General features: G+C 48.6%; 1 protein-coding gene across 1 annotated transcript in view; it reads right to left on the bottom strand.

The window, feature by feature from the left end:
* ppm1h (protein phosphatase, Mg2+/Mn2+ dependent, 1H) overlaps window positions 1–10,136 on the bottom strand; it is a 157,410-nt gene extending 147,274 nt beyond the window's left edge. Inside the window, exon 1 of the mRNA XM_072551910.1 lies at window positions 9,749–10,136. Coding sequence (XP_072408011.1) covers window positions 9,749–9,981 — 233 coding nt within the window. The 5' untranslated portion in view covers window positions 9,982–10,136. The remainder of the gene's footprint in view (window positions 1–9,748) is intronic.
* Between the last annotated feature and the right edge of the window lie 2,433 nt (window positions 10,137–12,569).

Raw genomic sequence — 12,569 nt, 5'->3', positions numbered from 1 at the left:
ATGACCTCCCAACTCCTGTACTCAATACTCTGGCCAATAAAGGAAAGCATACCAAACGCCTTCTTCACAATCCTATATATCTGTAACTCCACTTTCAAAGAGCTATGAACCTGTACTCCAAGGTCTCCTTGTTCAGCAACACTCCCTAGGACCTTACCATTAAGTGTATAAGTCCTGCTAAGATTTGCTTTCCCAAAATGCAGCACCTCGCATTTATCTGAATTAAACTCCATCTGCCACTTCTCAGCCCATTGTCCCATCTGGTCCAGATCGTGTTGTAATCTTCGCTGTCCACTACACCTTCAATTTTGGTGTCATCTACAAACTTACTAACTGTACCTCTTATGTTTGCATCCAAATCATTTATGTAAATGACAAAACTTAGAGGGCTCAGCACCAATCCTTGTGGCACTCCACTGGTCACAGGTCTCCAGTCTGAAAAACAACCCTCCACCACCACCCTCTGTCTTCGACCTTTGAGCCACTTCTGTATCCAAATGGCTGGTTCTCCCTGTATTCTGTGAGATCTAACCTCGCTGATCAGCCTCCCATGGGGAACCTTGTCGAACACCTTACGTCCATATAGATCACATCTACTGCTCTGCCCTCATCAATCTTCTTTGTTACTTCTTCAAAAAACTCAATCAAGTTTGTGAGACATGATTTCCCAAGCACAAAGCCATGTTGACTATCCCGAATCAGTCCTTGCCTTTCCACATACACGTACATCCTGTCCCTCAGGATTCCCTCCAACAATTGCATACCACTGAGGTCAGGCTCACCGGTCTATAGTTCCCTGGCTTGTCTTTATCACCCTTCTTAAACAGTGGCACAAGTTTGCTAACCTCCAGTCTTCCGGCACCTCATCTGTGACTATCGATGATACAAATATCTCAGCAAGAGGCCCAGCAATCACTTCTCTAGTTTTCCACAGAGTTCTCGGGTAGACTTGATCAGGTCCTGGGGATTTATCCACCTTTAACCGTTTTAAGACATCTAGCACTTCCTCCTCTGTAATCTGGACATTTTGCAAGATGTTACCATCTATTTCCCTACAGTCTATATCTTCCATATCCTTTTCCACAGTAAATACTGATGCAAAATATTCATTTAGTACCTCCCCCATTTTCTGTGGCTCCACACAAAGGCCACCTTGCTGATCTTTGAGGGGCCCTATTCTCTCCCTAGTCACTCTTTTGTCCTTAATATTTTGTATAACCCCTTTGGATTCTCCTTATTTCTATTTGCCAAAGCTATCTCATGTCCCCTTTTTGCCCTCCTGATTTCCCTCTTAAGTATATTCCTACTTTCTTTATATTCTAAGGATTCACTCGACCTATCCTGTCTATACCTGACATATGCTTCCTTCTTTTTCTTAACCAAACCCTCAATTTCTTTAGTCATCCAGCATTCCCTTTCACCCTGACAGGAATATACTTTCTCTGGATTCTTGTTATCTCATTTCTGAAGGCTTCCCATTTTCCAACCGTCCCTTTACCTGCAAACATCTGCCTCCAATCAGCTTTTGAAAGTTCTTGCCTAATACCGTCAAAATTGGCCTTTCTCCAATTTAGAGCTTCAACTTTTAGATCTGGTCTATCCTTTTCCATCACTATTTTAAAACAAATAGAATTATAGTCGCTGGCCCCAAAGTGCTCCCCCACTGACACCTCAGTCACCTGCCCTGCCTTATTTCCCAAGTGTAGGTCAAGTTTTGCACCTTCTCTAGTAGATACATCCACATACTGAATCAGAAAATTGTCTTGTACACACTTAACAAATTCTCCTCCATCTAAACCTTTAACACTATGGCAGTCCCAATTGATGTTTGGAAAGTTAAAATCCCCTACCATAACTACCCTATTATTCTTACAGATAGTTGAGATCTCCTTAGAAGTTTGTTTCTCAATTTCTCTCTAACTATTGGGGGGGTCTATAATACAATCCCAATAAGGTGATCATCCCTTTCTTATTTCTCAGTTCCACCCAAATAACTTCCCTGGATGTATTTCAGGAAATATCCTCCCTCAGCACAGCTGTAATGCTCTCCCTTATCAAAAATGCTATTCCCCCTCCTCTCTTGCTTCCCTTTCTATCCTTCCTGTAGCATTTGTATCCTGGAACATTAAGCTGCCAGTCCTGTCCATCCCTGAGCCATGTTTCTGTAATTGCTATGATATCCTAGTCCCATGTTCCTAACCATGCCCTGAGTTCATCTGCCTTCCCTGTTCGGCCCCTTGCATTAAAATAAATGCAATTTAATTTATTAGTCCTACCTTATCCCTGCCTGCCCTGACTGTTTGACTCACTTCTGTTCTCAGCTGTACCTGTCTCAGATCGATCTCTTTCCTCACTATCTCCCTGGGTCCCACTCACCCCCCCCCCCCCCCCCCCACCTTACGAGTTTAAATCCTCCCAAGCAGTTCTTGCAGGTTTCCCTGCCAGTATATTAGTCCCCTTCCAATTTAGATACCATCTGTCCTTCTTGTACAGGTCACTACTACCCAATGATCCAAAAATGTGAATCCTTCTCCCATACACCAGCTCCTCAGCTGTGCATTCATCTGCTCTATCCTCCTATTCCTGCCCTCACTAGCTCGTAGCACTGGGAGCAATCCAGATATTATTACCCTTGAGGACCTCCTCTTTAAATTTCTGCCTAACTCTCTGTAATCTCCCTTCAAAGTCTCAACCTTTTCCCTTCCAATGTCGTTGGTTCCAATGTGGACAATGACCTCCTGCTGACCCCTCTCCCCCGTGAGAACATTCTGCACCCTCTCTGAGACATCCTTGATCCTGGCACCAGGGAAACAACACACCATTCTGCTTTTTCTCTGCTGGCCACAGAAAATCTGTCTGTACCTCCGACTACAGAATCCCTTAACATAATTGATCTCTTGGAAGCCGATGTACCCCTTGTTGCATTAGAGCCACTCCGAATACCAGAAACTTGGCTGTTCGTGCTACGTTCCCCTGAGAATCCATCGCCCCCTACATTTTCCAAAACAGCATACCTATTTGAAATGGGTATATCCACAAAAGAATCCTGCCCTAGGTGCCGATCTCTCACCCTTCATGGAGTTAACCCATCTATGTGACTGTATCTGAGACTTTCCCCCTTCCTATAACTGCCATCCAGCACATACTGTTGCTGTTGCAAATTCCTCATCGCTTCTATCTGTCTCTCTAACCAATCCACTCGATCTGATAAGATTTGCATCCAACAGCATTTATGGCAGATATAATCTGCAGTAACCCTTAAACGCTCTTTAAACTCCTACATCTGACAAGAAGTACATATCACTGCAAAGGCCATTTTTGCTCCTTCACAATCTACAGACCCAGAAAATAACACCGTCTTATTCCTCCACAATCACTGCCCTAGGTTAAATTAATAGTTATGGCTTATATTTTAAGTTTAATCAAGAGACTTATCTCCAAAAACATATAATCAAGAAAGAATCCACTATACTCACTACTGCAGCCTTTCTCTTGGACAGACTTAAAATAACAACTAACTTATCTGATTCTGTGCTGTGAACTTCGCCCAACAATTCCTCCAAGATTAGCTGTGAATTTCACTGTTTGTTAATTTTCCCAGATGCACTCCGATGTCCAGCGATACATGAATTCAAACAGCAAATGCAGTAACTGTGCAGGTTCTCTCTCTCTTCTGCACTGTCCTAGTTACGTTTTGTTTTATAAATAGTACTTTATGTAATTCTGAAAGGATTGCAGTGTGCAGAAGTTATCAAAGGCTTTGTTCCAGTTCCTGTACAATTGCCTGTTCTGAGGTGTGGTGGTCTGGAATGTGAGGTACAAGGCTGCCAGAAAACATTCAACATGACAATGCATTCTCTGAGTACTTTGGTTCCTCCCATTCTGAATATTGTACACCTTCCAATTCCTTTGTCCCTGACATTACCAACGTGATACTCTGGTAATTATTTCATCTTGCTTCCAGTTTAAGTATAATTGTGAATGAGCCACATAAGGACAGTATTGGGTTTTTATGAAAATTGATGTCACTATTACCAATGACCAGTTTTCAATTCCAGATTGACCAAGTGAACTTAAATTGCAACACCCATGGTGGCATGTGAACCTCTGTCACCAGAGCAATCATCTAGACCTCTTGAAAACCAGTACTGTGACAAAACCACTATGCCACTGCTTCTCCTGCTCAAAGGCTCAATAACAATGCAGCTTTTGTAACACATTGATTTGTAATAATACATCTCTGATCTATGCTCCTGATTGATTGAAAGACATAAGTAACCACTCTGGCATTCAGCTAAAAAGAACTGCAGATATTAAAAAAAAAGTTCCACTGTGACATTGAAATGATGCTCCTGAATCACATCACACATAATTCAATCAATGACACATACAGTATGAACTAAGCAGCAACATTCACAGTCTGATTTATCAAGGATAAACAAAAATGAACTCACAAAACCTCTTACATGTCGTGCATTATATTTCATTCTTCCATTTAATTTGACAGATCTCCAGCTATTTCTATTTTGATCTTCTAATAAAAAGGTCATCTTGAGCTGCAAGATTAAACTTGATTCTGCACACAGATGCTGCCTGATCTGGTGAGTATTTGCAACATTTTTTAGTTTTGTTTCAGCTCTTAACCATTTTTTTTGGACAGCAGATGCTGGCACTGGTTCTGCTGTTGCCGTTTACATCTTGCTGCAGTGCATGATAAAGTCTGGCATGGTGGCCCACTTGTCAAAACATCAAGCATTCTCTCTCCCTGGGTTATTGATTGCCATTAAGTTAGTATTGCTGGGACAAATGGTTCAGAGTGACAAGACAAGCATCAGGAGGAAAGAGTATAGGCTAACCAAGAGGGTCTTAGTCCCAACCTACATGCCATAATCTTTACCTTAACATGGTCCACGTTGATGGCACCTGTTATGGCACAGAGGCTCTCAATTTGCCACAGCTAGAAGATACAAAGATATTGCAAGGCTGGCTGATTACAGCAAAACAAGTGCCTAAAACTGAGCACCAGCAAAACCATCTCCAGCATATTCCACCATCACAATACCAGTGCTAACGGGGAACTAAATATCACCCTGGGTAGGTACAGACTGCCCTCATTGTTTTATAAGCATCACCTTTTGGCAGGACCCTCATACAGAGGCAACACCTCACCAGGGCAGCAGGGAAAAAACAAAATCTACAATAACTTCTTCAACAAACAGCTAAGTACCTGGGTAAGGTGTGAGGTATCACAAGCCAGCAGCCTAAAGAGCTCTATTCTTACCATTACGTACTAAATTTCAGAATACTGCAACCCTGGATAGCAACAATCTGTCCACAAATTATTCATGTACTCAATTCAACAAAATGCGGACAATTTTCAATCAACTTGACCAACTGACCTGTGAGACTCCAGGACTCACTTCCCCATGCTTCTAATCCTGAAAACTGTGCCTCGTCCATCACATCAGAAGGATAGTTACATTAAGCAAGCCACTGTCCCTATTCAATAACATTCCTCAAGCCATCAGCAGCTTTCCTCTCTTCACCCCACCTCAAATAGTTATACCGACCAATTCAAACGGTAATAGTTGAGAACTTGCAATTTGGCAGCAGAAAGCAACTACTGTCATTGTCGATCTTTCTCTCCAACTAGATTCCATTCTTCCACCATAACAAGGGACTCAATCAAACAGCTTCTCACTAGCCAATGCCACAAACATTTGTCAGGTCACAAGGACCAGATAGTGCAAATAGTGGACTCAAATGTCAAGAATTGTCCGTTGACAGAAGTTGAAGGTGGGCATAAGAAACTCTAGGAGAAAGTGAGGAACTCAAGTGATGAAGATCTCATACTCAAAATGTTGACTCTCATGCTCCTTAGATGCTGCCTGACTGGCCTTAGATGCTACCTTTTCCAGCACCACACTTTTCGACTCTTAAAGAACTCTCTCCAGCTGCTGACAAGACTATTGCTTAGCTCTGTGACTATGCAGACACCAAATAAGTTAGTAATTTTAAATCTCACCTTCTGCCAGGCATATCACTTCTTTTGTCATTTAATCCCTCCCGCCTTGCACCCTTTCAAAGATCTTCCATTTTGCTCTTCACCAACCCCCTCCTTCTAACTTTTTCTGATTCAATTATTTGCTTATAACTCATTACCTCTAACATTTACCAAAATTTTGAAACTTCCTATGAACAAGAAACATTCAGATGAAAGCTCACTGACTCTAACTCTACCAAAATATTCTCTTCACAGATGACCAGCTTACTGGTTATTCCTGGCACTTTCCTTTTTCTTCCTTAATATCCATGGATGCTCAAAGTTAAATATTCATCCGAGCTACTTTATTACTAGACAAGTAACACAGCCTCACTGCAGGAGTGACTTAAGCCCAGAGATACGGACACTACCACCGCAAGAGCCAATACATGGTCATCTTGAATCAGATTAAACATTTTCTTGAACTGCTTCTGAAAGGGCTAATGGGTAATGTCGCTAGAATATGAATCCAGAGCTAGGTTAAAGCTTACAGGGCATAGATTCTAAAGAAGAAAAATGTTAAATCAATTTCGCTATCGCAAGGCCTGAAGAAGCTCAGAGGTTGAAGACACAGATTAACAGATTTCTAAAATCACAGGTAAGGCAGCATCCTTGGAGAGAAAGCAAGCTAATGTTGAGTCTAGATGACTCATTTGGACTTGAAATGTTAGCTTGGTTTCTCTCCATGAATGCTGCCTGATCCGTTGTGATCCCAACATTTTTGTTGTCAGTATAGATTCCAGCATCTGCAGTAACTTGCTCCTACAATAGTTTCTAGCTACTGATGACATCAGGGATGATGCAGGGAACACAGCAAAATGGGATTTGAATAAATGATCAGCCATGTTACAGAGTGGTGAAGCAGAGTTGAGGGCCTGAATGGACTATCACAGCAGCTTATGGAATTAAATTCAATTAAAAATAAAGCTGGATTTAAAATGTAATCCCTGTAATGTGTCATTGGAAAACAAACCCAAATAGGAACAGGTATGGGCCATTCAGCCCATTGTACCTGTTTTGGTATTCTAGGGCATAACCAATCATCTCCCTCAATGCCAATGCTCACAGTGGGCCATTCAGCCCATTATCAAATGTGTGGTGCTGGAAAAGCACAAGTCAGGCAGCATCCAAGGAGAACCAACATTTTGGCCATAAGCCCTTCATCAGGAATGGGGCTTGAGTCGGGGCTAAGAGATAAATGGGAGGTTGTGGGGTTTGGCAGAAGGCGGCTGAGAAAATGATAGGTGGATGAAGGGGAGAGATGAAGGGGGGGGAAGTGATGGACAGGTCTGGAGGCCAGTGCCAAGTTGGAGGGATAATGTTGGGGCAGGGGAAAATGAGAAAGCTGTTGAAATCCACATTTATCCCGTGTGGTTGCAGGGTCCCAAGACAGAATACGAGGTTTTCCTCCTCCAGGCGCCTGGTGGTAACGGTTTGGCAGTGGAGGTGGCCCAGGACCAGAATATCCTTGACGGAGTGGGAAGGGGAGATGAAGTGTTCAGTCATGGGACGGTGAGGTTGGTGGTTGCAGGCGTGCCAGAGATGTTCTCTGAAATGATCTGCAAGTAGGCATCCTGTCTCCCCGATGGAAAAGAAACCACATCGGGTGCATGGATGCAGTAGCTGACATTGGTAGAGGTACAGGTAAACTTCTGACAGATGTGAAGGAATTGGGGGCAATGGTGTAGATGCAGGTTTGCACTTCCTGCGGTAGCAGGGAAAGGTGCCAGGAGTGGGGTGTGGGCTGGTGGTGGCTGTGGACTTGACAAGGGAATCGCGGAGGGAATGGTCTTTTTGGAATGCCGATAGGGGTGGGGAGGGAAATATATCTCTGGTGTTGGGGTCCGTTTGTAGGCAGTGGCAGAGGATGATGCATTGCATGCAGAAGTTAGTGAGGTGGAAGGTAAGGACCAGGGGGTTCTGACCTTGTTGCATTGGGAGGGGTGGGATTCAAGGGGTGTGAAGTAGAGGAAATGCACTGGAGGGCGTCATCAACCACGAGGAAAGGGAAGTTGCAATCGTGGAAGGAGGCCATCTGGGGCTTTGAGGTGGAATTGGTCATCCTGGGAACAGGGGATGTGGCGGAGGAATTGGGAATAAGGAATGGCTTTTTTACAGGAGGCAGGGTGAGAGGAGGTGTAGTCTAGGTAGCTGTGGGAGTCGGTGGGTTTGTAGTAGAGGTCTGTGGTTAGTTAGGTAAAAACAAATGACTGCAGATGCTGGAAAAGGCTTTTGCCCGAAACTTCGATTTCGAAGCCCCTTGGTCTGTGGTTAGTTGGTCGCCAGAGACGGTGATGAGAGGTCCAGGAAAGGGAGGAAGGTTTCGAGATAGTCCAGGTAAATTTGAGGTCTGGGTGGAAGCACAAGGTGAGCCTACACAGTCATTGATGAAGCAGAGGAACAGGTGGGGGGTGGTGCCAGTATATCTACAGAAGATGGACTGTTTCACATATCCAACAAACTGGCAGAGTGGAAGGTGTTGGTCAGCCCATTATGCCTACCTGACCATTCCAGAGCTCAACTGATTATCTCGCTCAATGTTCATTGCTGTTCTTTCATCAGGTGGTTGTGGACAACTATAACCTGATGTTTTGTGATTCTTAACTTTGTACACCTCAGTCCAACACTGGCATCTCCAAATCATGGCAGTTCAGAAAGGAGAACAAATGTTGGCCTTGCCAGCAACACCCACATCCCAAAGAGTTAAAGGAACAACTTTAATTTGAAAAATCCTACTATTTTTTAAAAAAGGTTAATATCCATGCACTGCAGCACATGATATCGCACATTAATACAGCACTGCACCAGTTGACCCTCAAAGTAAACAGACTCTACAAGCCTTTGAATTATGTATGAATAGCACTATTGCAAGGACTGGCTGCAGGAAATATAGCTGATGCAGTTCATAATGCACGTTCAAAATGTGGTTTAAGAATACTCAGGCTGGTTGTGCAGGATATTGAAAAAGGAAATAGTAAGCTCCCCTCCAAAAGGTGTTCCAAGTCTCTAATGGAAGTTATAGCTACGCCCACCTGAACAAGCACACGTACGCAAATTTCATCGAAGGGGAGCCCTTATAAGGGGCAGGGTTACAAAGTGCGAAGCACCTTCCGATATGGGGGCAGGGCACTGCCCCGCGCCGCAAAGTGAAGCAGTTTCAGTGAGTCTCCGCCCATCTCTGAACACCACCTTTAAGCAGGCAGCTTCTGCACCAGGATGCAGGCTTGCAATCTGACACTGTGCCTCTCAGAGTGGTTACCAGGTCATGGAACGGAATTCATCGAGAGGGGTGGGGGTACTTTCATTCTCCTTTCCCTCCTCCCCCCTCCCCAATCCTCCAGATTAACTGCATTAAAGAGATAGAAGGATTTGGGGGAGACATAAACATTCACTTCAACCCTATCTGCTCGCTGCCGGTTCTGGGCAGAGTGCGACCGCGGAAATAAAGATATGAAGGAATTTTATGTAAGCACAGGGAGGAGGGGATCTGATGCAAACTGATCTTTCTTATCCTATTTGAGACCAACAGGAATGTTTACATATGGAAAGCCCGCACTGAAATGTCACCAGCTGCGTTCAGAGACAGACGGAGAAAATTAAAGGCTGTTAAAATGGATTATTTTAAAGCAGGAGACGCTTTGCTGAACGGGGGGGGGGCGGGATTAAGTGTGTTACAAAAATATTGCAAGCGATGTCCCCACTTACTCTGCATAGCCCGTTCTCCAGGGTAACCGCTTGCTCTCTCTCAGGGTAAGGATAGGTCTGGCGATGTGGTCCGCAGAGCACTCGATCTCATCCTGAGTCAGTCCCAGGAATTCCGGCCTGCTATAGGGGAATTTCAGCGGCAGCTCGTTCCCATTGACATGCTCCGCACCGGCATTCCCAGCCATGATGCCTCCCATGAAATTGGCGACCGCAGATTTCACCCTGGTCAACATGCTGCTTCCCTACCCTCTGCAGCACTCCAGGCAAAACCAACCCCTCCTCTCTCTCCTCCCTCTCTCTCTCTCTCTCTGCAAATTGCGAAGGAGCCGGAGCGCACCAAGAGACACTGGGTCAAACAGGCAGCCCGGCTGAACGCGGAAATACAGCCATGGTGCACGGATCGTCATGTGATAGAGCCTCCGGCCCGGGGGGTGGGGAAGAGAGTGGGGTAAAGGGAGATGGAGAGGGGGGTAAAGGGAGATGGAGAGGGGGGTAAAGGGAGATGGCGAGTGAGGGACAGGAGGAAGGGAGATGGGTAATGGGGAGGGGGACAGGACGTTGGGGTAAAGGGAGATGGGGAAGGGGGGGTAAAGGGAGATGGGGAAGGGGGGTAAAGGGAGATGGGGAAGGGGGAAAGGGAGATGGGGAAGGGGGTAAAGGGAGATGGGGAAGGGATATGGGGAAGGGGGGGTAAAGGGAGATGGGGAAGGGGGGAAGGGAGATGGGGAAGGGGGGAAGGGAGATGGGGAACGGAGATGGGGAAGAGGGGAAGAGGGGAAGGGGGAAGGGGGTGGGGGGAAGAGGGGAAGGGGGTGGGGGGAAGAGGGGAAGGGGGTGGGGGGAAGAGGGGAAGGGGGTGGGGGGAAGAGGGGAAGGGGGAAGGGGGTGGGGGGAAGAGGGGAAGGGGGTGGGGGGAAGAGGGGAAGGGGGTGGGGGGGAAGGGGGTGGGGGGAAGAGGGGAAGGGGGTGGGGGGAAGAGGGGAAGGGGGTGGGGGGAAGGGGGTGGGGGGAAGAGGGGAAGGGGGTGGGGGGAAGAGGGGAAGGGGGAAGGGGGTGGGGGGAAGGGGGAAGGGGGTGGGGGGAAGGGGGAAGGGGGTGGGGGGAAGGGGGGAAGGGGGGAAGAGGGGAAGGGGGTGGGGGGAAGGGGGGAAGGGGGTGGGGGGAAGGGGGGAAGGGGGTGGGGGGAAGAGGGGAAGGGGGTGGGGGGAAGGGGGGAAGGGGGTGGGGGGAAGAGGGGAAGGGGGAAGGGGGTGGGGGGAAGAGGGGAAGGGGGAAGGGGGTGGGGGGAAGGGGGTAGGGGGAAGGGGGAAGGGGGTGGGGGGAAGAGGGGAAGGGGGAAGGGGGTGGGGGAAGGGGGTAGGGGGAAGGGGGGAAGGGGGTGGGGGAAGGGGGGGTAGGGAGAGGGGGAAGGGGGTAGCGAGATGGGGAAGGGGGGTAGGGATAGGGAGATGGGGAAGGGGGTAGGGAGATGGGGAAGGGGGTAGGGAGATGGGGAAGGGGGAAGGGGGTAGGGATAGGGAGATGGGGTAGGGATAGGGAGATGGGGAAGGGGGGTAGGGATAGGGAGATGGGGAAGGGGGGTAGGGATAGGGAGATGGGGAAGGGGGGTAGGGATAGGGAGATGGGGATGGGGGGTAGGGATAGGGAGATGGGGAAGGGGGATAGGGAGATGGGGATAGGGAGATGGGGAAGGGGGGGTAGGGAGATGGGGGTAGGGAGATGGGGAAGGGGGGGTAGGGAGATGGGGAAGGGGGGGGTAGGGAGATGGGGAAGGGGGGGTAGGGAGATGGGGAAGGGGGGTAGGGAGATGGGGAAGGGGGGGTAGGCAGATGGGGAAGGGGGGGTAGGCAGATGGGGAAGGGGGGGTAGGGAGATGGGGAAGGGGGGTAGGGATAGGGAGATGGGGAAGGGGGTAGGGATAAGGAAATGGGGAAGGGGGTAGGGAGATGGGGAAGGGGGTAGGGAGATGGGGAAGGGGGTGGAGGAAGGGGGTAGGGAGATGGGGAAGAGGGATAGGGAGATGGGGAAGGGGGATAGGGAGATGGGGAAGGGGGTAGGGGGTAGGGATAGGGAGATGGGGAAGGGGGGTAGGGATAGGGAGATGGGGAAGGGGGGTAGGGATAGGGAGATGGGGAAGGGGGTAGGGATAAGGAAATGGGGAAGGGGGTAGGGAGATGGGGAAGGGGGTAGGGAGATGGGGAAGGGGGTAGGGAGATGGGGAAGGGGGTGGAGGAAGGGGGTAGGGAGATGGGGAAGAGGGATAGGGAGATGGGGAAGGGGGATAGGGAGATGGGGAAGGGGGTAGGGGGTAGGGATAGGGAGATGGGGAAGGGGGGTAGGGATAGGGAGATGGGGAAGGGGGGGTAGGGATAGGGAGATGGGGAAGGGGGGTAGGGAGATGGGGAAGGGGGATAGGGAGATGGGGAAGGGGGATAGGGAGATGGGGAAGGGGGATAGGGAGATGGGGATAGGGAGATGGGGAAGGGGGGGGTAGGGAGATGGGGAAGGGGGGGGTAGGGAGATGGGGAAGGGGGGGTAGGCAGATGGGGAAGGGGGGGTAGGCAGATGGGGAAGGGGGGGTAGGCAGATGGGGAAGGGGGGGTAGGCAGATGGGGAAGGGGGGGTAGGGAGATGGGGAAGGGGGGGTAGGGAGATGGGGAAGGGGGGGTAGGGAGATGGGGAAGGGGGGGTAGGGAGATGGGGAAGGGGGGGTAGGGAGATGGGGAAGGGGGGAAGGGAGATGGGGAAGGGGGGAAGGGAGATGGGGAAGGGGGGAAGGGATATGGGGAAGGGGGGGAAGGGAGATGGGGAAGGGAGATGG

The sequence above is a fragment of the Chiloscyllium punctatum genome, chromosome 32, assembly GCF_047496795.1.
Source record: "Chiloscyllium punctatum isolate Juve2018m chromosome 32, sChiPun1.3, whole genome shotgun sequence".
Classification (NCBI taxonomy): Eukaryota; Metazoa; Chordata; class Chondrichthyes; order Orectolobiformes; family Hemiscylliidae; genus Chiloscyllium; species Chiloscyllium punctatum.
This window is presented reverse-complemented; position numbering and strand designations above follow the sequence as displayed.